Genomic DNA, 24,849 nt, shown 5'->3' with positions numbered 1-24,849 from the left:
ACTTATGATCTCATTCTTTGATCTACATATGCAGGAAGGAGCTACTATAGCCTCTCATGTCAATTATCTTCGCAGTCTTATGGTTCAGCTTGCATCAGTCAAGTCTCCCATCTCCGAAGATATTGCTATCGCTGTGCTTCTCAAAAGCTTACCTGACTCCTATGATACTCTTGTCACTACCTTCAAGTATCATAATAATCCTTCTCTTGAGGGTATAATCAATGCTCTCCAAGAGGAAGAAAGAACTCAACAACGAAAGGTAACTGACACTACATTTTTAGCAAAGAAAGGAAGTTCTAAGGTAAGAAAGCCTTGCACCCATTGTGGCAAAACTAATCATGTGGAGAAGGACTGTTTCAAGGCTCATCCATGCACCATTTGTGGCCGTGATAATCACCGGGAGAAGGACTGCTACTCCAAAACCTCTACATCAGTTCCTGCGACTACCTCAGCCCATGTTGCTGCAACATCTCCATCAGCTGATCCTGCTGTTCCTTCCTCACATGATGAGAAGTGGGCTTTCTGATTACTTCTATGTTTTGTCTACCACCTTGACCACCGATGATGTAGGTCAAGGGGTTCTAGTGTCTTGGTCGTTCTATTTATCTACAGTCAGTCTTCTGTCTATCTAGTCTTGTCTGTCTGTCTATTTGTCTATCAATCTGACTGTGTTTTAGATCCATCTTGTCCTTACCCTTGTGGACCCATATGAGGATATCACTTGAGGAGGGGTGTCTTAGGATCATTTGTCTGTCATGTTTTCTACCTCTCAGTCTATCAAGTCTGTCTTCTAGTCTTGTCTTTCTGTCTTACTCCTAGTGTCCACTTAAGGAGGGTGTTGGAGATAAGTGCACACTAAGTACTATTTCCTAGTCTACATATGTCTAAGTCTAAGTCTAGTCTTTAGTATGTGCCATGTGGCACTTCTACAATTATCCCATAAGCACTCTTGCTTTATGTCTTGTACTTTGGCCCATATATTCAATGGGTCACATCATTGTAATCAATCAGTCTAGCTTGTGTCTTGTCTACACTCTTCTCAAGGTATTTCTTATTTTTCAGTCTTGTCATCTCATTTCTAGTTTCTAGTTCTAGTTCTTTCTTCCATATTCCAACACTACCAATATGACACGTGGCATGTCTAGGACTCACTAGACTATAAAACACACCTAGAACACTCATTTTAGACTCACTTTGGCTTCATATTCCAACACATGTGAGACTCCTCTATCCTTAAGGTACTGGGTTATGATGATGAGTCCATACTCCGATACTCTCAAGAAATGATCACGGTAGAATTGAATCTTGGTGGGGACCTCCTGGTCCCCTCCCCAAGTTTGAGATGTATAGAGCTAGAGGAGATCTAGCGGTATGATACGGTTAATCTCATGTATCAACCCTGCCCTCTGCTAGTCATATGGAAGACTCTAGTGCCAGCCTCGATAGTCCCCCATGAGGTAGGGCCCATACTCTATGGAGGTAAGTCACTATCTAGAAGATGGCATCAACCTGGAGAGGGGTCATGGCGAACTCTGCTTATACTATCTGATGTGGGACTGATGACTTACTATGAATCATCTTGGAACCCATAACCACTTGTAGCCACTCCAATCTCTTCCACTATGTTGCCAAGAGATCACTCCCTCAGAAAAGGTGCTGCGTACATGGTAGTCGACCTCACTAGGGTGTCGAAAAGCCAGCTCTTCGTCGGCGGGTCTTAAAAGTGAGCCTAAAAGCACTACCTCTCTAGTTGGGCCAAGGTTCCCTATCCACATGTGAGTTGTACTCTAGCTGCATGTGTCACCCTGTAAGCTTGCCCTGTGAAGACTGCCCCCAAGTATGTGTAGGACTGCACTATCTCTACTGGCTCGCCTTGGTAAGTGAAGCTATGTCGATGTAGCACAGCACATGAGGTGTTGAAGATCACGACCTTCGTCTTCTTAAGGTTGACTATCAAATCGCTCTCCCTACAAAACACCTCTAGTGCCTCTAGATGCTTATGCATCCCCTCTACTGAAGATGATATAAGGGCTATGTCACCAACATATAGCAATATATGTATCATCAAGTCGGCCTTTGCCTCCTAGGTGGTTAATAAAGGATGTGATCTCGTCAATGTAGAGCCCGAAGAAGGTCGGTGAAAGAGGGCATCCCTGCTTCACCCCAATGGTGCCCTCAATCCAGTCTGATAGACCCCCTAGGGCCCGAAATCCCCACTAATGGACTCGCACAGACTCATTGCTCCCCATATCAAGACCTCTGGGATCTCCATCTCCTGAAGCCCCTGATCATAAGAGCGAGAGAGAGAGAGAGAGAGAGCCTTAAGCAAGAGAGGCTAATGTCAGTGCTCCCACAGAGCAAATCTACAATAGCCTAGCAGCTTGTTTTGACCTTGGAGCATTGAGAGCAAGAGAGAGGGCACAAAAAGGCTAATGTCAATGCTCCCCAAGAGAAAATCTACAATAGTTCAAATGCTTTTACAACTTGTTTCCAATCTTGGAGAAGATTTTGGAGCATTGAGAGCAAGTGTTTAGATTTTTGAAAAAGATTGGAGCAGATTTTATGAAGCTCAACAGCCCATAGTGTGACCCACGTTGTCCTTCTCTTCGACTCTAAACGCAATTCATCAAAAACAGCTTTGGAAGTAGGCAAAAGTTTTCAATGGAGCCTTGAAGTAGTAGAATAATCTTCAAAGAGCGCCCTAGCTCTTAGGTTTGCAAGAAGAGAAAAGTAGTGCAAGTTTTAAAGCAGCCCACGAGTGTTTCTATAGGAGCCTGAGAAGTTCACAATGCAAGAGCTCGAGTTACTACTCAACATACCTCAGCCTAGAATTGGCATCAATACACATTTCAGCTTTTGGGTAGTGTTCTTTTTAAGAGGTAATAATCTGATAAATGTCATTGAGAAGCTTGTTCACACTCAACTATGCCAAATTGTCACTTCTTTAATCCTTGTTTAATTTTCAAAACATAAATTGATGCTGTAAAGAGCAAGGAAAGAAGCTTTTTCAAGCTTCATGGAGATTAAAAACTTCTCTTTTGAAGCTTACACAAATGCAAATAGCCAAGAAGCATAGTGCAGCAAACAAGTTTTGGGACAAGAGGCAATGTTGGAGAATATTAAGGGTTTCACACTCAAAAACTTTGTTTTCTGTCTCTTGGTTGTATGGCTTAAGGGGTGCATCGTAGATTACAAGTCTCATGTAAAACGATCGCATGGTGGGTTCATGCATACTTAAGAGGGCAGCCCAGTGTTGTCAATGCCAAGGAAAACAGCCCATATTACTCAGGTGTTCAAGAAGTCGCTTGTTTTTCAGCACTAAATTTCTTTGAATACTGACGGCGGTTCTTTGGGTGGTCAAAAAAATTTGAGCACATGGTAGATTTGTCAATCCCTTCAACATCAAGTGTCCAAGTACTAAATTTACCGAATGTCCGTATGGTGTTGTGGGTGAGCAGAAGTGCACACCCATTGTGACATGTGGAGTACAGAGAACAGTTGGAGAGGACGGGATAAAATGATTGAGCATATCCACTATTTTGAAGGTTATGGTGTCAATCTTGAGATGGAACCATGGACCAGCTCGTGGAGGAGGTCATGGAGGTGTGACAATGGGTGTAAAGGGGTATGAGGTGCAGAGATCCAAGAAGAAGCATATGATGTCGCATGGGGAAAGGGGAATGGTGGAGGGGAAGAGCAAGGAGGGGGGGATGATGTGGACAACATGACTAGAGGTGCATCACGAGAATTAGTGGTGGAGGAGAGTGGAGATCTTGTGATTGAAGAAACTTGGCATGGAGGTAGGAAGGGTTCTAGTGGACTGGAGCAAGGTCCTTCCGAAGCGAGGACCAGATGGAAGGGGGGCTTTCTGTGAGGTTCATTTGGCATTCTTTAGCATACAAGAAGCGAAGGATGGGATGATAAGTCATGAAAGGGTAGTGGAGGATGATGGAAGTAATGCAGACAAGGGAAGACGGATGGGGGGGGCTTCCGTGAGGTTGATTTGGCATTCTTTAGCATACAGGATGTGAAGGATGAGATGATAGGAGCATGGCAGAAGTGAAGTGGCAAAAGGAATGACAGGTGATGGAAGGGTAGTAGTTGATGGGATTGTGGAAGTACTAGGGGCTGTAATCAGAGGTGCCAAAGGTAGGGGGTGTGAGTGTGGAAGTATGGGGTGGAGTGGAGGGTGCACATGGGAGGTGGAGGAGTTGGTGAAGCTGAAGGAGAGCAGCAAGGAGAGGTCCCAAGTAGGTGTTTGTGCGTATGTGGCATATGCTCCACAAAAGGATATATCTTCTTGAGGGATAGGTACAGAAGAGCATCGTAAAGATTTTGGACTAAGAACTGAGCATTGGATTAGTATATGTGATAACTTGCTTCCAGCGTACTAAGGCAAAGCGGATTAAATGATCGGACTATTCCCTCCCTGAGAAATTCTAGAGAATAGTGACTTACGCCTTTCATGGTTGTCCCAAATCATTTTTGTATGAGGGCAATAGTTTTTTTGTTGAGGGCGTCTTGTAAATTTTCTAGTGTGTCGCGATTGGGCTGATACATGGATAGTTAGTAGGCAATTAGGTGCTAAGTGATTGTGGTATGCATTAGTGTACACATAGTCTTAAGTGTGGTGTGTTAATTGCTTGGTGTATGAATTTGGGGGGAAAAGCTTTGAGAGTGGTATAATGTCATTGTTGAGGTGGCTAAATGGAGCTGAGGTGGCCGAATTGATTTGGAAAGAAGGGTGTGCATGTGAACGTGATTACGTGAATCTCTTCTTAAGCTTTCTGGATGGCGAGGTGTTACGTGATGAGGAGATTGGCGTTTCTGGATCGCATGCAAGGTGGTGGCTTGCTGGAAGAAAAGACACAGGAGCAGGGAGCTTCTGGACGAAAAAATGATTGCGACTGCAGGCTTGGAAAGGACGGTGGGCGACGAGAGACCGGGGGGCTCTTGCAGGATGTGCTACAGAGAGGTTACTTGATAGAGGATGGTGTATGGAGGATGGGGAACCTAGGATGAGAAGGGTGTGTGCATCATGTCCAAAAGAGAAGACTCGGGCTGGAGTGCTTGGGGACGCAGGAAGCTGATCGTGGGCGGGCTTGCGGTCTTTTGGTAAGGAAGCTAATGAGAAGGAGGACTACGAGGGAGAAGGAGCTGGGGATAGAGGAGGAAGGCGTCTCGATATCCAGAGGCTAGAGTACCATGGACGTGGGGAGAGCATCTTGATCGTAGGAGGTGACATTACTGTGCAATAGGGAGTATCTTGGGCGACAGAGACTTCATGGGTGATCTTATGAGAAACTTGATGCTATTTTACTAGACAGTAGGAGCTAGTGGGCGGCAGACAGAATTGCAAATAGCTCACTGTTGTCCGTGATAGAAGCTAAAGCAAGAGGCGGCTCACCAGCAAATTGGGCTTGTAAAGAGTTGTGGCTTATTGTGTATATATGGTATATCAGTGATAGTAGTCGTGCTGGTTGCGCAGTCTCTTAGATGTTCCAAAGGAGTATCTCTACGTACATTGCATGGAAACAGCTCATTTGTAGCTCAAGGGAATACATTTGGGTAATTGTACGTCGAATTCATGGTGGATCTTTGCATTTAGGAGGAAGGTGTTGGGGAAGTTGTAGAGAGCATGGGCTTACAATAGTTGCGAAAAAGGCCTTAGCCAAGGGTGCCAGGAGTACATTTGGGTAATTGTACGTCGAATTCATGGTGGATCTTTGCATTTAGGAGGAAGGTATTGGGGAAGTTGTAGAGAGCATGGGCTTGCAATAGTTGCGAGTTGAAGGCAAAAAGGCCTTAGCCAAGGGTGCCGGGAGTTGGTCTTTAGCCCTGTCAATGACCTATGCTCCTCATAGTATAGGCCATGAACATAAGAGAAACTGAGTTTGTCTTGGGAGGTTTTGTTTACTTCAGAGGGTGGTGGTTTTGAGCATACAAGGCAGTTGATCACTTGATGACTAAGAAGCTAGGGGCAGCATGAACTAGTGCTTGCAGTCATTGTCTGACCAAAAAGTCTTCCAAACCAGGGAAGAACAAAAAGATTGTTAACATTGGTCTAAGTAGGAAAATGTTTTTGGTGTTTGAGATGAGTCATAGGGTATTATTGTACCATGACATGTGCAGTATGAAGTAATATACAATGAAGTTACAGAGGAGTGGTGGATTCTTATTCTACAGATAACAGATGAGGTAGCTGTAGAATTGGAGTTTCCCAGGAACCAGTGGCTGAGAGATTTGTTTTATGAGATAGATATGATACTAGAATATGAATTTTTCTAAGACTAGAGTGTAGATATCATATCAGAGTGATTTGAGTGTGGGATTTGATTCTGTAGATATTTTTGTGGAAGGAGATAGAGGGATACCAGTAGAGGAGTTACTGGAGGAAATTAAAAAAACAAGAATGTATTTTTGCTTAGAGGTAGAATCACAATATAATATAGTGTGCTTCAGCTGGAACTTTCGGTTTGAAGAAATCCTCAACTTTGAAGCACAAGGTGTGTGGCACTTACTATTGTATGTAAATGATGAAGAGTGGCAGGGTATTGTGTTACCAGCAATGGAAGACTTCCCAGAAGAAATTCTCTGGATGAGTCTTTGTACAGATGTTGAGTTTGATGAGTGGATATAAATACTAAAGAAAAAACAGGAAACTGTATATTCATGTACTTGATCTTGGAATTGGGTCTGTCTGTGCAGAGCATTGAATTTGGTAATGATGTACATGTAGAAATTTTATACTCTGAGTGGATTAATATGCCATTGCCATCAGTAGGACCTCTTTTGGATGATGTGTTTTGCTTTGAACTTGTTTGGGATGAAGACATCCAGGATTGAGGGAGTATATGGTGTCGGGTGTTTGGAGAAGGGGTGAGTATATGGAAGAGATTGCAGTAGTTATAAAGGCAGTATAGTGCTCTATCTTTTTTGCAATCACCGTCTCTACAATCCTACTTCACACAAGATTTTTATCAGCAGAGATGTTATCTTTTCAGAAAATTCAGCTCATACACAAGCTGAATTTAATGTCCCAGCTTCTTTCACGTCAAATGATGTTTTTGAGGGATTACTACCCATTGCTTTGGGTTCCGCATATGACATCCCCGCTGAAAATCAGCATTTACATGAAGCTCCTCCTGCTCCACATGCCCTGATTCAGCCACAGGCTGATTTAGTTCGTCTACAGGCAGTGGAAGATGCTATCAGGCAAGAGATTAAATCAGCCTGTGGCTGCTCCAAACTCTCAAGGAGAGTAGGCTTGATGCTCCTTTGCCTGGCAGAACTCGTAGTACATCAAGGCACGAAGGGGGGCTCTTTCTGTTGAATCAGCTTATGCACGTACTCTTCTCGATGAGGAAGAGCCTGATACTTTTGAAGAAGCGAAGGATAATGTGCATTGGATGCAAGCCATGCAAGATGAGTTGCAGTCCATTGAGAAAAATCAGGCCTGGAATCTTGTGGATTTGCCACCAGCAAAGAATGCCATAGGTACCAGATGTGTTTTCAAAGTAAAAAGGAAGTCAGACAGCTCAAGGTAAGCTGATTGCCTGTCACACAATCAGGTCCACAGTGCACATTAGCAGCCACAGACCAGCTTGAGCATAAGCACCAATAACATGTGACCAGCCACACACATGACAAGATCCCCCCCCCCCCCTTCTAGATAGGCCATCAATTCCCACAGTGCGTATCTGCACAATATGCCCCAAGTAAAGCATCTGCCATGCACTGCCATATCATGGGACATGCAGAGAAGCTTGCACGGCTAGATCGGCATATACACCACTGCCATCACCCAAAGCAGCTGCCACCTGTTGCAGCTCTGAGCTGACATCAGAGCACCACATTTTTGCACTCGGTGCAAGTCTCCCATAGCTCCTCATATCTTTGTACAGCTCCCCAAAACATCCACAAAGATGGCAGTGGGCTGGGAGGGTTCAATGACCATATATATATTTCGGCCCACTTATGCATGGGACTTCTAGAAGGCCCTTTCCATATGTCATGCGATCACCATAAGGTTCCCAATTATATATTACATAAACCTCTTCCAATAAGTCTTCATTAAGAAAATATGTTTTAATGTCAAACTGATGAACATTCCAATCAAAATTGTGCAGCCATAGCAATAACTGATCTGATAGTGGTCATCTTGGAAGTAGGAGAAAATGTCTCCTAATCAATGCCCTTCTTTTGAGCATAGCCTTCGCAACCAGCCCTGCCTTGTACCTATCAATGGACCCACCTGTGCTAACGTCAAATCGTGGATTTGGGGTGGTTCATGGGTAATCCAACTGCCTAGTACCATGTGGCAAAGCGGCTTCAAGAAGTTTTATATACAAATGGGCCTCGAGACTATGATAAATGGTGTGGTTGAATCCTCATGGTATCTCTTTGGGATCCACCACCTAGAGCAACCTTGTGCTGCAAGGTTTTACTCAGACAGATCTGACATTTCCATCAATTTCTCCCGTCCTCCTGTGTTAGTTCTAGAGCAATCTTCACGATGCAGCATTCCTACCCCTTCTTGTGGACCTACACCGCAGGGTTCACACTGATGATCCTACATGTAAACAAGAGGGGTGAGTGGGATGGCTACGGCAGAAAAAGGATACAAGTATGAGCAAGACATATGAAAATTGTGGGATTGACTTCACATAATTTCCTTTGGCATAGTTCAATTGATTCGCTTGCAGGTAACAAACACAGGAATAATAACAGTGAAAACACAAAAAATGCATCCTATGGATCTTTGTTGAATAAAACAGTGTGTGCATCTAAATATCATGGAAACTTGTTAAGGAAAAGAGGCTAGACTAAATCCCGAGGGAGAATGGTCAAATTGTCTTGAGATTGTAGAAAAATGTGTGGTTAGACATCAAGAGATAGAAAAGTAGCAGAAGCCTATACCCCTGGCCTATATTGAACATTCAAAACAATGGCCTGTAAAATAAGTAGTTTCCTTGACCCTGACAGGTCAGTGCTATCACCTGATTTGCTAGACTTTCAAACTCCCCTTGCACTCGCCAATCGGGAGCTGTACCTAGCAAAACAAATTGCCCTCCCTGGAAAAAACCATCTACCAAATCTATCAGAACAATTATCTCAATCAGATTTGAGAGTAGAAATGTGATGGGAAAATTTCAAGATGCAGCTCACCAGTTCCTGTATCCGATTCACTGCATAGCGTATTAGATGAATGCCCTTCTGAGGAACCAATCTTGTAATGCATACCACCAGAGGTGATGATTTACTTTTAGGGGAGGTTTGCAGAGAAGTGAAATCTAAACCAAGGCCCCTATGAACGTACTGCTTGCAAATTTGCTTTCCTCCGACCTCAGTTGCTAGGAAACAGTTTTGCAGGTCTTTTCAATACTCCATGAAGCACCAAACGGATGGAAGAAATGCTATCTCATTGATTAGTCATTGTTTGGAATAGAAGCAAGGAATCAGACTATGAAAGCTTCAACATAAAATGTTGCAAGTTATTAAAAGAATATTCCATGGAGCATAGCTTGAAGGATTGTGGAAAATGCAGTTCTTACAAAATGCAATGGGAAAATTAACCTTGAAAAGTGGCTGGTAAGTAAGGATCTGTTGAAGGATCCCATAACACAGTGTCAATACCATTCAAAACTCCAGAATACCTGTGTATGTAACATTGATCAATTTCTTATTGTGTTTAAGAGGTACAATTGCAAAAATATGTCTATCCAGACCAGTAACAGTTTACAGAACCAGCCAGAACTTCATAATCAGTTTCAACTATGCACTGATGAAGATGTTACACCTTTCAAGTCATCAAAATATTTATAGAAAATCACAAAATACCAGTATTTTCTAAAGGAAAGAACGAACTTACTTATCCCTGTGTCTTAACAGCGTGCTTGAGAGCCACCCCGAACATAGGGTTTCATTTGCATAGGTGGGAGAGACTGTCCTGTATACAATGTCATGGAGTTGAAGAAGACTTAGATGATACTTGCAGATGTCTGATAGAAGGAACATAGCAACTAAGACAGGACAAGATTACAAATTGTAAAAGTAATACAAATTGTTTACATTTTCCATTCATAAAGGAGGCACACACAAAAAAGGGTGTAGGTATAGTTCATGCACTTATAGCATGCCATAGAAAACAAAACAATGTTTATAAAACAAACATCCCTCCTTTTATTGCCTGCATGATTGCATGCCCTACATGCCTTGATAAATTTTTTTTCTAGCATCTAGCAAAAGTTGTCCAATAATTGTGATGCCAATTTTGCATTGCATTTTTAGGTTTCAAATGCCACAGCTCAATCCCCCTGGGTGGCCCTCTTCCCTCTGCTGTCTCCTACCCCCTCTCTCTGAACTGTGGCTACAAGCTTTCCTTCTGAGCCCGTGATGACATCTCCTTCCCCAATTATGACACATCTTTGTTCCAGCCCCGAAACCCTTTTTCCTGATTTTGCTTCCTTCCTCTCCATCTCATCACCCCTTTGCTGCTTCTCGTGAAGGCCCAGATCCAGGCTGCCAACCCTCTTTTGGATCTTGAAAAACTTCAATCCACTCAATGCTCCAGCACTGAAGTTCCCATGGCCCCTCTCCTTCAAGCCACTACTCCAAGTGGGTTCTTCAGTTTATGTCTGTTCTTATTAGATTACAGTTCTTTCTCTTTTAAGGTTTTCTATTATTTAACCTTTCAGTTTAAGTCTGTCTTCTAAGGGCCTTCAATTTTTTATTACTTCTTTTTTTCTCTTTATCATTCCTCTCTTTACAGATTTTTCCCTGCTTGTTTCATCAGTATTTCTTATTTTCTTTAGATACACATCGTTAGCATGCCAAGAGCGCAGGCATATGAGCAATTGTCCAGGAAGACTAGATCGATCCACATTGCAAAAACAGCCTAAGGAGCAACTTTCTGCACTGTTGCACCTAAGGGTAGCTAGTCATAAGGGTAGGGATAGCACTCAGCCATCTCAAAGGCTGGTGAAAGGGACTTTGAGCGGCCGCAAACCAATGGATCCCCCTCAATGGTCATAGAGGCATAAAAGCTCTTTATTCTCTAATACTGGCACTATTTGTTATAAAACTATCATTCATACATAACCTGTGGACCCATGAAAGCTATCTTTGCAAAATCATGGAATATCCTATGTCCCCAAAAATTTAAAGTCAGAAGATTGGGAGAGCAAAAGCAAGCCATAATGCCATATACATACACAATGTAGGAAGGTCTAGCTTCTAAAAGAACCCCTAAAAGACATAAAAATCAAAGCAATACATGAGGTCAGAGAGCAAATAATGGTGAGAACCCATGCCGATCCTATTCATGAGCAATATCTGAAAAAAAAAACAATTGGAGGGAAAAAGCATGAGAACAACTCCAAAGACAGCATCTCTTTAATCTTTGTCTCCTAAAGGCATGAAACCTCCTTGTTCTCTATACGCACACGAGCAAACCATGATGCCCTATACATGCACAATGTAGGAAGTCTTCCTTCTAAGAGAACTCAACTCCAAAAAGGCAGAAATTCAAAACAATACAGAAGGTTGGAGAGAAAATTATGGTAATTGCCCATTAATGAGCAATATTTCAAAATAACCAATTAGTTCTACCTTATGCATACTACAAGAAGCACGAGACAATCTCACACCTTGAGGAGCATCCCTAATCTATCGCCAGTGGCCTAGGAATCCCAATAATTTCTATCCACATGCGATTCCATAGGTTTGGACCAAATTATTAAAAATCTTCCCATCTCCATCCGTACACCTCTGATCATATTGAGTGCCATAATGTCACTAAAGAAATACATTGAAAGAATATTTCTCTGTTGGCAGCTCTTTAGCTTTGAGAAAGATTGAACACAAGTAGGCCCAAACAAATCTGGCTTAACCAAAGTAAATCTGAGGAGACAGTCTTTGATCATAGAAGGATGGTAGGTAGGCACTTACGTGACAATATTGCTGTATACAATTCCACCTTTCAATAAACTCAACCTCTCTGGATTGTGTCCAATTGTGCGGTCATCAACAGCCTGCATTATCGATAAAGTACAATCACTATCTTTGAGCACTTGTTGTGTAGGAAGAAGTCACCAGCTTCCCCACATATTCTCTAGACAATTACTGTAAGAATAGATAGTAATTAAAACGTTTTGGGTACACTTCAGTCAATTCAAGGCCAATTGAAAAGCAGCTCCAACTCATAATTATTCATCCAACTAAGGATGAGATCAATAATTTCTTTTTCTTTTTTGTTCCCAAGAAAATGAAGTTCTATTAAGTATACATGAAATCAGGATAAAATCCTATGAGAACCCTCAAATAAATCAAATAGACATGAAGTGTGGCTGCCAGAGCCAAATCGAAGAGTGAAAGTGCCATGGAGTCCTTGTAGGTGTGGATGTGAAAAATGAACCACAGTCCCACTGTCTCATGAAACCTGCCTGCCCAGTTGCTTGCATTCCCGCAATCTCAGTATGCTCACTGGTGTGTATCTCAAGAGTAGACCCATAAACCTTGGCTATCAAATGACCAGCTATGATAGTCTACTAGTTACCTGTGGATCCCCTGGCTCATGAATGCGTATGATGGTATTTGTGGTCCCGGCGGAAAGCCTTTACAGAATTCCTTAGTAAACAGCAAGGCTAGGACTGTGGAACACATATTCCCGACCCATTGGGTAGGAGTTTTACGTGGAGGCAATACTAATCTTTGGCTTTGCCATTTTGTAGCGTCTTTATGGCTCTTTTAGACGAGATGTGGAAGAATGTCAGGGTTGTGGGGCAAGGAATATGGTCTAGGTGGGCACACTTAAGTAGGACCTTTGCCTACTACATGTATCTCTAGATATGCACATATAATGCCAAAATTTGTGAAACCGTGAAGGAAAGGAGCCTATGCATTTGTCATACCCTTCGAAACAAAATAACAATGAGGCAAGCAAGTTTTACCTGACTACACTTTTCAGCCACTTCCCGTGGACTTCGGGCAACCGTGAAGCACGTTTTCCTTCCCCTCCTAAAGGCTAGCTTGGCATAACCTTATGTCTATGAAGGAAAGCAAAAAGCTGCGATGTATATATCCATGGATGGAGGGATCATGGATAATCTAATCAACTGCCCTGCCTAAGCTGCTCTAGCTAGCTCCGACCCTCCCCCCCCCCTGGTCCGCTGATCTTTGTGGCCCCACTATCCTTCCCTCCGTTTGCCTCTGTGCCTCCCTACTGCCTTCTATTTCCTCCCACCCCTTCTGCCCTTTCTGCCATGCCATTTGGGCCCTGCCCCGTTCTCCTTCCATCTCATCCCCTCCTCCGCCCGCTCCTTTTTCTGCTGGCGCACTGCTTGGCAATAGTTTCTTGGCTGGTTTCCTCATTGAAATCACCCTCCTTGGCTGGCCCTGTTATAGCCATTTGAAGGGTCTTTTCCCCCCTGTTCTGGCAGCATTGGTGTTCGGGGAGTTCCCTCAAATGTGGTGGTCTTGTTTCAGGCATTATTCTCGTAGTCCTGCTGGTTGGTTTCCAACTCGGCTCTCCCTCTTTTCTTTGGAGGTCTCCAGCAGGACATTCAGCCTGCCTCAGCCCCCGACTACCTCTTCCTTATTTCATCCCTTTTCCCCTCCGGCCTTCCTTTCAGTTTTGATGCTTTTGCTTTCTTGATTCCTGGGAATGCATTCTTGTTAGTGACCATTTGGTCTAGCAAGAGGGATTCACAAGGGAGAACCCTTGACTCCCCAAGCTGTGCAGATTGCATTTTCCCCAAAGGAAAAGCAGCAGGTGAAACCTGCCGTCCAGGCCCTTCTGAATGACGCCCTAGTGGACCGTATAGTAGGAGGCCTAATGCCCTCAAGGCATCATGTTCGAGTTGGATCCAAGCGAGCTTTGTGCTAGATCGTGATCACATCTAGTAGGTCAGCATCTATAAGAGAAAAGAGGGAGAAGGAGGGGGTGCTCTTCTCTAGTTGAGCTTCCCCGATGTCACCCCGGCCCTAGCGGAGCAAAGTACAACCTTCCTCGGTCCTCATCTAGTGTTCTTTATCCCTTAATATCATGGTTTCATAGTAGGGTGGTGTGTATGGCCAAGTGGCGCACCTGGATATACCATAGAGAATGGTATGTTGAAAAGAAATGGCAAGGTAGTAGTACCTACTCGAAATGTTTCATAATCAGTGGCCAAGACCCTTGGAGAGACGCGAGTTTTCCAGATTCTTGGCAATCTCTGTTTCTCCTTCCATCAAAGGTAGCATGACGGCCAGCTAGAGTAATTCGATAGGTTTTACGTTGGACATTGGGTGATCCATAGAGAGGGAGCCACGATATTTGGGCAGGTACAACGATGTCGGACCACTCCCTGATTGTGCTTTACCTAGAGCAAATGCATTGTGGACTCCCACAAAGAAGGGATCTGTATATCTAATGCTTTGTTATAGGATGAGGAGTTGCAAGAGGCCGTGTGATGGAGATTTGAAAGAAGTCAGGGAGACCGTGGGTGGGCATTGTGGAAAGCCAAGCAATCTAGAGGAGCAGTGAGGAGCTTTAGGCCCGGCCTCTTTAGTGATCTCACCCTTCAAGCACGAGAGCGAGAGCTAAGACGAGATTTACCTTCCATCAATTGGCTTAGAGAGCATGACCCAACCTCTTAGTGGTTCTCAAACCATTATGAGAGCACTAGGCTAGACCTTCAAGCCACGGAGATCCGTCAAGCCGAGTTCTTATCACTCCTCCAAGGCATGTTGAGTGCAACAGGGAGACACGATGACCATGCAATTTTTCAGACCACTGGCCCTCGCTCAATAGGTATGTATCTTCAGTAGCTGCGGGATGCGAGTGCTCAAGTGCACCCAAACCCGTAGGAGATTTGGGAGATGACAAAAGACTTCTATCGGCAATTGTTTGAGTCCAAGGAGGAGTCCCTCATATCCTAATAGCCAAGGAGGCAGTCTTGGTTCATATCCCGGCAGTGGTCTCTGAGAGTATGAGAAGGCAAGTAGAGGCCCCTTTCAATGATGAGGAGCTTTTTGGAGGGCCTCAAGGCCCTTTCTCCACAAAAGTTCCCGAGGGGGGATAAATTGACAACCCCCTTAGGCTAGCTTTTTAGCATATTTTCTACTCTAGCTCATTAACAACCCCCTTAGGCTAGCTTTTCATTAACAACCCCCTTAGGCTAGCTTCTCAGCAGATTTTCAACTCTAGCTCATTTCTCCAGCTATTGAGTTGAGCATGGGTTTGGTTGATACTAAAGGGGAGGATAGATCTGACATTCGACAATGGAGACCAATTACCTTGTGGGACACCACTTACAAGATCATAGCTAAGGTCTTGTGTTTGCAGTTTTGGACTCACCTATCTGACATCATCCATGGCATATGGACATGCTTTGTTTAGGAGTGGAGTATCCTCGACAATATCGTCACCTTTTGGGAGGCAGAAATTTTCGCTCATGAAAGAGTCTTAGCCTATCACAATACTTCTCTTAGATTTTGAGAAGGCTTATCAATGGTGGAGCGGTCTTTCATGGAGGGCATTATGCAAAGGTTGGCCGTCTCATATAGATGGATTTGGGGGGTTTCAGCCTTGTATGCAAGAAGCGCCAATCAGATTTATAGGAGGTAATACGAGGGAGGCCTTTGCACTTTCTCGTTCAATGTGTTGGGGCTGCCCCCACCTCCTTTCCTCTTTCTCTCTATGGCACAAACACCAGGTTATTATTTGTGTTCCTAGGCAGGGGGCTCTGATTGGGTTGAGGGGAGGGCATGGAAGCCAATCTAGAGGGAGTCAAGGGAGCCCTAGAGAGAGATTTTTTTGGCCTCCACGGTGAGGATCAATTGAACCAAATGAGTCAGCTTCTCACAGCAATGAATAAGGAGGTTCATGAGACCTTGGTTTGGGGGTCTATGTTATGCTTCGACTGGAGTCCACGAGGCCAGACAATTACCTAGGCTCTCAGCTCAGCATTGACATTTCAGCAGAGCAGCAGATCGCCCTGTTGGAAAGGTCACTCCCTATCTGTAAGCCCCCAAATGAGGAGAGCATTGATGAGGGAGATCTAGGGCAAGACCTGCCACATGAGCAAATGCCCAGAGAAAATAGAGAAAGGGGGCTGCCACATGGGCAGCACCTCACAGCAAATATGGTGGGGTTATCCCAGGGCAAATGCTGCAACAGATGGCGCCACTGTACAGAACAGATGGCAAGGTCTTTAGGGCCTGGATCTGGCCTGGCAGGAGGCAGATCTGGAGCAGCAAGCAGGCAGGGTAATCCCGGGTCAGAGGCACCTTGGTTGGACAGGTTTGTAGGCAGGTTCGTGGCCTGCAACAGGCCTGGAAACATGGTGCAAACATGGCGGGGGGAGCAGGAGCTGGGTCGGCCATGGACAGGGCTGGAAGGGCTGGTTGGAGCCAACCAAACAGGCTAGGTTATGGGCAGACCAAGGGGCTGGGCCCCGGCATGGTAGTAAGGGCCAGAAGGCCCGGTTTAATGAGTCCATTGGGGGGGGGGGGGGGGGGGGGGGTCTGCTGGGTCAGCTAGTAGACCCCTCATTGGGTCGGTTGAAGGGCTTGCCTGGGTCAGTTATTTTGGGGCAGGATTGCCTTATAAAAGGTAGGCCCCAAGGCCTCATTTCATCATCCACGAGGGCAGCCTTCAAGGAACAGATTTAGAGTAGCGGAGCAGCAGACTTGGGCCTACATCTAGGAGGACCAAGAGTGAATGTGTACTGCAGACAAAGCTTGAAGAAGGGATGCACACCTAGGCTGACACTCAGGGCAGCAAGGTGCTAGGGATCAGACATGGTGACTAAGGTCTACATAGGCTCATCAAGGAGCACGCGGACTCATGGATCTAGGAGTGTCTCAGAGGTTGTAAGACAGCATCTTTTGGTGAGGACAAAGGGCCACAGTTTGGTGGGGCTTTGGCCCTCTATTATATTGTGTCCATTGGACAAAAATATTTTGTTGGTCCTATATCTCTCTTGAGCATTGTCTATTTGCTGCACATACATGGGAAGCACATCAAGTAAGCAAGTTTGTGATTACACCCACACCACCACTATGTGAGCTCGTGGGCTATTCTATCAGTCTTCCACTGTGCGTACCCTCTGTTTGGTTAATTTCTAACATGGTAGCAGAGCCCAGATAGGAGGCTCACAAATGTGGGAGCTTAAAGGCAAGGACTTTGCTGAAGGACGACCTTGATTCAAATCTCTAGGGAATCGACTTCCACGATTGGAGGATTGTGCCCTTGCGAGAAGGAGGGTGACTCACATTCAATCAGGTGTGTAAAGAGTTGTCTACACACGGTGGTGTTAGTTTTCGAAGATGATGTGTGGTATAACAGCAGAGATGTCGATTTCAGAAGCAGAAGCCTCATCAACCACTACTCTTCCTTCCTCCTCCTCTAGTTGAGTTCCTTCTTCCACTATCCCTAACTTTGGAGAGTCCGAGAAACTGAATGGGACTAATTATCCTATCTTGAAGGTGAAGATCTGGAGTCATTTAGTGGCTCAAAAATTGTGAAAGCTGACAACGGTAACGGAGGCAAAGCTTGAGGATGTGCTAGATGACAAGGAGAGGATACTTGCACCGGTAGATATAGATGAGCTCGAAGCGTAGGAGGATAGAGATACCCAAGCCCTAGCCTTGATCGTAGGGACAACGGCGGACTCGATAATTCCTCATATCTAGATGACTAACACGTCAGTAGAGGCATGGTCCATTCTGAAGGATCTGTATGAGACAAATAATACATCCCGGATCGTGACTCTACAACATGGATATAGATAAGGGAGATTCGGTTCATGACCACTTGACGAAAGTCAAGGTGGTAAGAGATTAACTAACATTGGTTGGTCAGAAGATAGACTCAAGCCAGTTGGCCTTGATGGTACTTGGAATGCTACCACGTAGTTTCAAGAGCTTTGTTACCAAACCTCTAACCTTAGAGGAGTTGGTTCCCTTATTGCTGCAAGAAGAGGCTCGGAAGAAGCTCTATAAAAAAGACGACAACGACAAGGCAATGTTGGCAAAGGACAAAGCCGGCAAAGGATAAGACAAGCCTAGCAGTGGCAAGCCCAAGAAGGATAAATCTGGAGATGAAGAGGACACTTCGAAGAAGCAGAAGAAGAAGTGCTTCTATTGCGATCAGCTAGGCCATTTTGCGAAGGATTGCAGAATGAAGAAGGCAGATCAAAAGAATAAGGAGTCCAATTCGGATTCAAATGCTGAGCCAAAAGCTTTGGCTAATGTGGTAGTCTGAGAATTGTTCTTGGTAACATCTCCATGTGTTACTGAGATCATATATTTAGACCAAGAAGTCACAGTGAGAATGTTTGATATTGAGATGTGGGAAAACAAAGAGTCATCGACCTTTGTGAAGGTTAAGGACAGCAAGGACTGCTTGGGAGTGGATTCCATGGAGTGCCCGCAAGACCTGCCACATGGGCATCCGTCCCGAGAAAATAGAGAGAGGGGCCTGCCACATGGGCAGCACCTCACAAAATTAGGGCAAGGTCATCCCAGCAGGGCAAAGGCTGCAACAGATGGTACACCTGTACGGAACAGATGGTGAGGTCTTCAAGGCCTGGATCTGGTCCGGATCTGGAGCAGCAAGCAGGCAGGGTAATCCCGGGTCAGAGGCATCTTGGTTGGACACTTTTGTAGGCAGGTTCAGGGCCTGCAATAGGCCTAGAAACATGGCACAGACATGGCGGGGGGGTGCAGGAGTGGGTCGGCCATGGACAAGGTGTAAGAAATCCTAGTTCTACTATATTTAGAAATGTGTTAAGGAACAGAAAGGAGACTGAAATAGCAGAGAACAAGGAATATTTGTATTGCTTGAGTGTTTGTAGTATCTGTAGTCTGTCATCCATACAATTGGGCCTCTCTTATATAGAGAGTGAAGAGTCACACATGAAAAGGTGTGTAATCCAAAGTGTATGTGCATGAAGAGGTGTGTACCCCTTGTGAAGGGTGTGACCCTTGATGAGAGGGTACATTACAATAGAAGTGTCTCTTCCATAGAATGTCTCTTGTGAAGGGTTGTGCCTCATAGGAAGTGTCCCGTCGAAAGGGCATACCCTTCCACAAGTATCCATTCATCAAACCATCCATAAGTCTAGATATAGAGAAAGGAATACGTCACAAATCATGACATCCCCTCCCACTCAAAATAAGACCCTGGTGGAGATAATGAACTGATGCAGAAAATATCACGGTAAATTCTGAAAATACTGCTGTAAAATGTCAGGGTACTGCTGTAAGTCTTCATCAGATTGCCAAGTAGCGTCGGAGTCGTCCAGATCTCGCCAAAGAACAAGGAATTCTGTGATAAGTCGATGTCGAGTCTCTCGCTGTCGATGGTCCAAAATACGCTCAGGAATAAGGAGAACATAATCGTCTTCGATTTCTGGGACATAATCACCTGCAGGAGGAACTACTTCATCGCCTGGAATGTACATCTTTAGCCAAGAAATATGAAATGTCGAATGGATTTTACCCCATGATGGTGGTAATTCCAATTTGTAACTTAAAGGTGAATTTTTCTTGACGGAAAGGTCCATAGTATCTTGGTCGCAACTTAGGAAACACCGACTTAACCGTCTTATAGCGATGTGGGGCTACAAATAATAGCACCATGTCACCAGTATTAAATTCCAGGTGACGTCTATGTTTGTTGGCAGACCGTTGATACCACTCATTTGCTTTTCGCATATGATCCCTGACTTGGAGTAGAATGTCTTGCATTTCTTGAACCAGTTGATCAGCTAGGGCCACTCGATGTTGAAGTACAAAATTCGTTGGTACAATCGGAGTGTGTCCATAAGCTGCTTGGAATGGAGTCATGCTGATGGCACTATGGAAAGAGTTATTATAAGCAAACTCAAGGAGTGGTGGATACTCTTCCCAAGCTGCTAGGCATGACTAAATATAATGTCGAAGCATTTCTTCCAAAACTTGGTTGACTCTTTCAATCTGGCCATTTGATTCTGGGTAGTAGGCTGAACTGAACAGTAGAGTTGTACCCAAAGATTCGAACAGTGAAATCCAAAAGTGACTGGTAAACTTAGGATCTCTGTCGGATATGATATTCTTGGGCAATCCATGGTGTCGGAAGATGTGTTGTATGAAGAGTTTGGCGATGTCCAGAGCCTGTGCACTGCTTTTGCAAGCAACAAAGTGTGCCATTTTGGACAATCGATCAACAATTACCATAATTTGAGTGTTACCTCTGGAGGATCGTGGTAGTGTTGTAATGAAATCCATGGAAATACTTTCCCACCTTTCAGTTGGAACTGGAAGAGGCTGAAGAAGTCCTATTGGAAGTCGTCGGCTTGCTTTCATTTGTTGACAAGATAAGCAAGATGTAACCATTTTGATGACATCGCTTTTCATCTGAGGCCAGTAGTATGTTGCACTGAGTAACCTATAAGTCTTGTTGATGCCTGGATGGGCAGCATAAGGAACTACATGATGCTCTTTTAACAAAAGACGTCGAACATCCTTGTCATGTGGTACACAGACGCGATCTTGATAATACAGAAGGTCGTCCGTACCTCGACCTTCTTGGGATCCACAGAGATGCCTTGAGCTGAAATAACATGTCCCAAATATTCGAGTTGGGTCTTGAAGAACTCACTCTTCTCAATGTTGATGTAGAGAGAATTTGCGCAGAGAACTTCAAAAACTTGGTGAAGATGTTGTTTGTGCTCATGTAGGGATCTGCTGAAAACGAGGATGTCATCGAGGTAAACGATGACGAACTTATCGAGAAAAGGCCTGAAGATGTCGTTCATTAGTGTCATGAATGTGGCCGGGGCATTTTTTAACCCAAAAGGCATAACCAAACATTCATAGTGTCCATACTTTGTTCGAAAAGCTGTCTTGTACTCATCGCCTTCTCGTATGCAAATTTGATGATAACCTGAACGAAGATCAATCTTTGAGAATTGTGTTGCATGTAGAAGTTGATCGAAGAGGTCATCGATGCGAGGCAATGGATACTTGTTTTTTATAGTGAGCTTGTTAAGGGCTCGGTAGTCGATGCAGAGACGCATTGACTTATTCTTTTTTTCCATAAGTAGTACAGGAGATCCGAAAGGGCTGCAACTGGGCCAAATGTGACCTTTGTCGAGTAGTTCGGTCACCTGTCTTTGGATTTCTTCATTTTGAGTGTAAGAAACCCGATAGGGGGTTTCGATGGTGGATTACTGCCGGGAATAAGTTCGATTGGGTGATCCACTGGTCGTCGAGGTGGTAACTGCTTTGGCAATTCCTGTGGAAAAATATCCAAGTAGGGCTGGAAAAAAGGTTGGTTGAGGTATTCAAGAGGATCCTTTGTTGGTGTCTCCTCTACTGCCGTAACCAACAGAAGTGAAGTCTTTACTTGGCGTTTACGAACCCACTTCTTTACTTGTAGGGCAGAGGCAACTGGGGTTGAAGGAGAGTCCCTAGAACCAGTTAGCTCAATAAGTTTTTCCTGGTGGACAAACTGGATAGTATGGCTGCGAAAACTGATTGATGGATCATAGTCGTAGAGCCACTGTTGTCCGAGTATGACATCGTACCGAGAAAGAGGCATGATGTCAAAGTTCAACTTGTCCGTATAATGTTGGATGCAAAAAGACAAGTTTTTGATCCTGGTGTTACACAAGAAGGTAGTTCCATTTGCGAGTTTAATCTGATAGTCCACGAGACTAGGACTGGTGGTCAACCGAAGTTTGTCGACCATAGAACTAGCTAGGAAGTTATGAGAGCAGCCACTGTCGATGAGGATAGTGACCGTTGTTCCATGAATCGATCCTTGAACACAAAGTACTTGAGTGGCCAGGGAAGGTTCGGGGTTGCTGGCACGGCTCAGGTGGATGGTATTTGCCATTCGAACAGCTTTGCCTTTCTTGTCTTGTGCTGGGGTAGCATCTTCTGTTTGAGAAGTGCTAGGTTGCATATTGGAATTTTGCTTTGGTCGCTTGGGACAATCGAACCATCTATGGTCGCCTGTACAGATGGTACAAAGTCCTTTTGTGCTGGAGTTGTTCTTCTTGTCAGTGGCCGCACCTTTATGTTGGGGATGACGGTAATCACTTTGTGAAGAAGAAGAGGTGCAATCCTTGGAGGGGTGCTTCTGTTGGAATCCAGCATATGATTTCTGAGACTTCTGGGAATCTTGAGACTGTCGCTGACCTTGATTACCAAAGTTTTTTCTAAACCTGGGGTTATCTTGAGGGCGAGCACCTTTGGCCATAGTAGAGTTTTGTGTTCGATTAGCACTCTGCTTCCCTATGTTTTGGAAATCTATAATGCGCTCTGCGTAAGCAATAGCGCCAGCTATAGTGGTGATGTTTGCTTTAAGGACATCAATGCGTAACGAGGGATTTAGGCCTGAGATGAAAGCATGAAGGCGATCATCCTCAGTTAAACCATCAATCTCCAGCACCAATGTGGTGAACTAAGAGATGTAGGAAGATAGGGAGCCTATTTGCTCCAACTGTCAGAGTTTTGAACGTGCTTGGAAGTCCGCATTGGCAGGTATGAACTGCTTACGGAGCACGTGTTCAAAACGTTCCCATGTTAACACACTTTTGCCGTCCTTTAAGCGTCTTTGCCACCATAGAAAAGCTGTATCCTTAAGAAGGGAGGCTGCCAAGGCAATCTTTTTGCCTTCAGAGAGGTCAACAATATCAAAGTACATGCGCAATTTTGCGAGCCATTGGTCAACTATTTGGCGATTTCGTTGACCAGTGTAGGCTTCTGGAAGTTTAATGTCAAGTCTTTTAGTTTTGGAAGCTTGGAGTAAACGGTAGAGGGCACGGAGTTCAATGTTTTCTACCTTTGGTGGGAATGAGTCCACATAGTCGTCTGGTTGCGTCACGTCATCCTCTGTATGTGTGGTACTGCGAGAATCTTGGAGTTGTTGGACTTTCTGGACCAAGTCGGAGATGTTGTCCTGAAGCTGGGAAATTTGAAGTTGTAGTAGTGTTTCGCCTTGTATGTTGACTTTAGGGGTCTTTGCTCATTTCCGGAGAGGCTGCACGCGAGCGTTGCGACATATCTGAGGTCCCCGTGAGAAAAGCACGAACATGCACTCTAGTTTGTACCATTCCTGGAAAAAGATTCGGGCTGCTCTTGAGGTTGCTCATGTTGGAGGGGGTAGGCGAGGCAGCATGGAACCACCCGTGGAAATCTGGTAAAGAAGGTCCTGTCTGAGGTAACGCTGGTGATGCCGAAATGGGTGTTACCGCTCGTGAGAGTACATGAGTAGGTTGCAGAGTCCACGGATCTGAGAAAGAATAAGGAGCTGCTGTCGGGAGTGGAGGATATCCAAGAGAAGGAGTGCCTTCAGAGTGTAAATACTGTCTTGGGGAAGGTACAACCTGTATAGGAGGATATATGGGAGCTGAAGGAGGTGGAGAGTACCCTGGAGATGCTGAAGCTGAGGGGTAAAAATCGCTCCAAAGATGGACAGCAAACTCGTGAGAAATATCGGGTTCTGGGTATCTTCGTGTCTCGTGGAACATAACCTAGACTGTGCTGAGGAAGTAATGTAACTGAGGTGCCTCACGCAGAAGGTATAGGATGTGGTCCAGATTACTAGGAGGGCACGTGACACAGAAGACCCACGATGCCAAAGCTCCGAAATGGGCTGGTTGTGCATTTTGAACACGATATTGTGTGGTAGATGATGCCTGAGGTGTCCTTGAAATGCCGGGTGAATTACCAGGGGTTTCCATGCTTTAAGGGAGCGTCTTTCATTTGCTGTAATTGGATAATGACAAGAGAATCCTTAAAAGTCGAATGGAAAGAATCCACCTGGCATTGATTTAATCTGCCAATTTGTTGCGTAGAAAAGGCCTGCAGATCGCTGTCCAGAAGTCCATACTGCTGTCCTTGCAAATCCACGTGGCTGTGTGAACCAAAGATAGGTGCCAGGTAGACTTTCGAGGTAGACAGAGGCGTTGGCAGAGGCAGTTTTCCTGCGTTGATTTCAGAGAACCAATGCATGTGGGGTGCGAGGAACAGAGCTTGGACTGGTTGGACAGGACTGGAATGCAGCAACAGGGCGAATCTCAAAGGCTGTCTTCATCGTGATTGAAGGGCTGAACCGCTGCTGAACTGGCAGGTAAGGTGGCGAAACAAGGGGGGGGCAGGCTGTCAATGGCGAAACAGGCTGCAGGCTGAATCGCGATAAAAGGCTTCCAAGGCTGCAGGCTGGATCACGATAGAGGCTGGCGAAACCAGGCTGCAAGCTTCCAAGGCTGATTTGCGGCAGAAATGGCAGGCTGGCGCTGATCTAGCGCTGCAGGCTGGCAGGGAACCAGGACCGAAAACTGGCGAGGGCAGTGGCTGCATATGGCGAGGGGGGCAGGGCAGCAAACGGCGAGGGGGCAGGAGCAGCAAACCGGCGAGGGCAGGGGCTGCGTAGGGAGGCAAGCCACCTTGACGAAATCTGTACGGGCGTTGAAAATGGAGCGTCCCTTTTGTTTTTTGTTTGTGGCTGCCTATGGTGGCTGGTTGCCCAAAAAATTAAAGGGTGGGTTTATTTGACCCTCGGGTAATATAGGGTAGACCTAAGGTTTGGGGCTGGGTTTTCCTTTTTAACCCCTCTAGGTACCCTTTTTATAAGGTGCTTGGTTCCAAAAGGTGTGCCTATTTGAAGGGGTGTGACCCTTGGAATAGGTGCACCTTTTCATGAAGGGATGTGTCCCTGTTTTTAAAAGGGGTGTCCCCACATGAAGCGGTGTGTCATTTTTTCCACGATGGGGTGTGTCCCTTGGGTGAGGAGTCAAAACTCTTCATCAAAAGGTGTGTCCGATGGTGGAAAAGGTGCGTCCCTTGGTTTTGGGACAGCCCAAGCACATGAAA

General features: G+C 45.0%; 1 protein-coding gene across 6 annotated transcripts in view; it reads right to left on the bottom strand.

Annotated features, from left to right (window-relative positions):
• Positions 1–24,849, bottom strand: part of LOC147903604 (uncharacterized) — a 98,972-nt gene that overhangs the window by 11,832 nt on the left and 62,291 nt on the right. For all 6 annotated transcript variants that reach the window (XR_015540765.1, XM_087372531.1, XM_087372530.1 and 3 more), the window contains 5 exons: positions 11,950–12,032; positions 9,872–9,949; positions 9,577–9,656; positions 9,169–9,353; positions 9,000–9,074 (listed from right to left, as the gene is read on the bottom strand). Coding sequence is in view for 5 of the 6 variants with exons in the window: in XM_087372531.1 (XP_087228657.1) it covers positions 9,000–9,074; positions 9,169–9,353; positions 9,577–9,656; positions 9,872–9,949; positions 11,950–12,032 (501 nt within the window). In the remaining variant the exon portion in view is untranslated. The remainder of the gene's footprint in view (positions 1–8,999; positions 9,075–9,168; positions 9,354–9,576; positions 9,657–9,871; positions 9,950–11,949; positions 12,033–24,849) is intronic.

This window comes from Dipteris shenzhenensis, chromosome 3 (assembly GCF_047967505.1).
Source record: "Dipteris shenzhenensis isolate YYH24624 ecotype China chromosome 3, Dip_SZ_1.0, whole genome shotgun sequence".
Taxonomy (NCBI): Eukaryota; Viridiplantae; Streptophyta; class Polypodiopsida; order Gleicheniales; family Dipteridaceae; genus Dipteris; species Dipteris shenzhenensis.
This window is presented reverse-complemented; position numbering and strand designations above follow the sequence as displayed.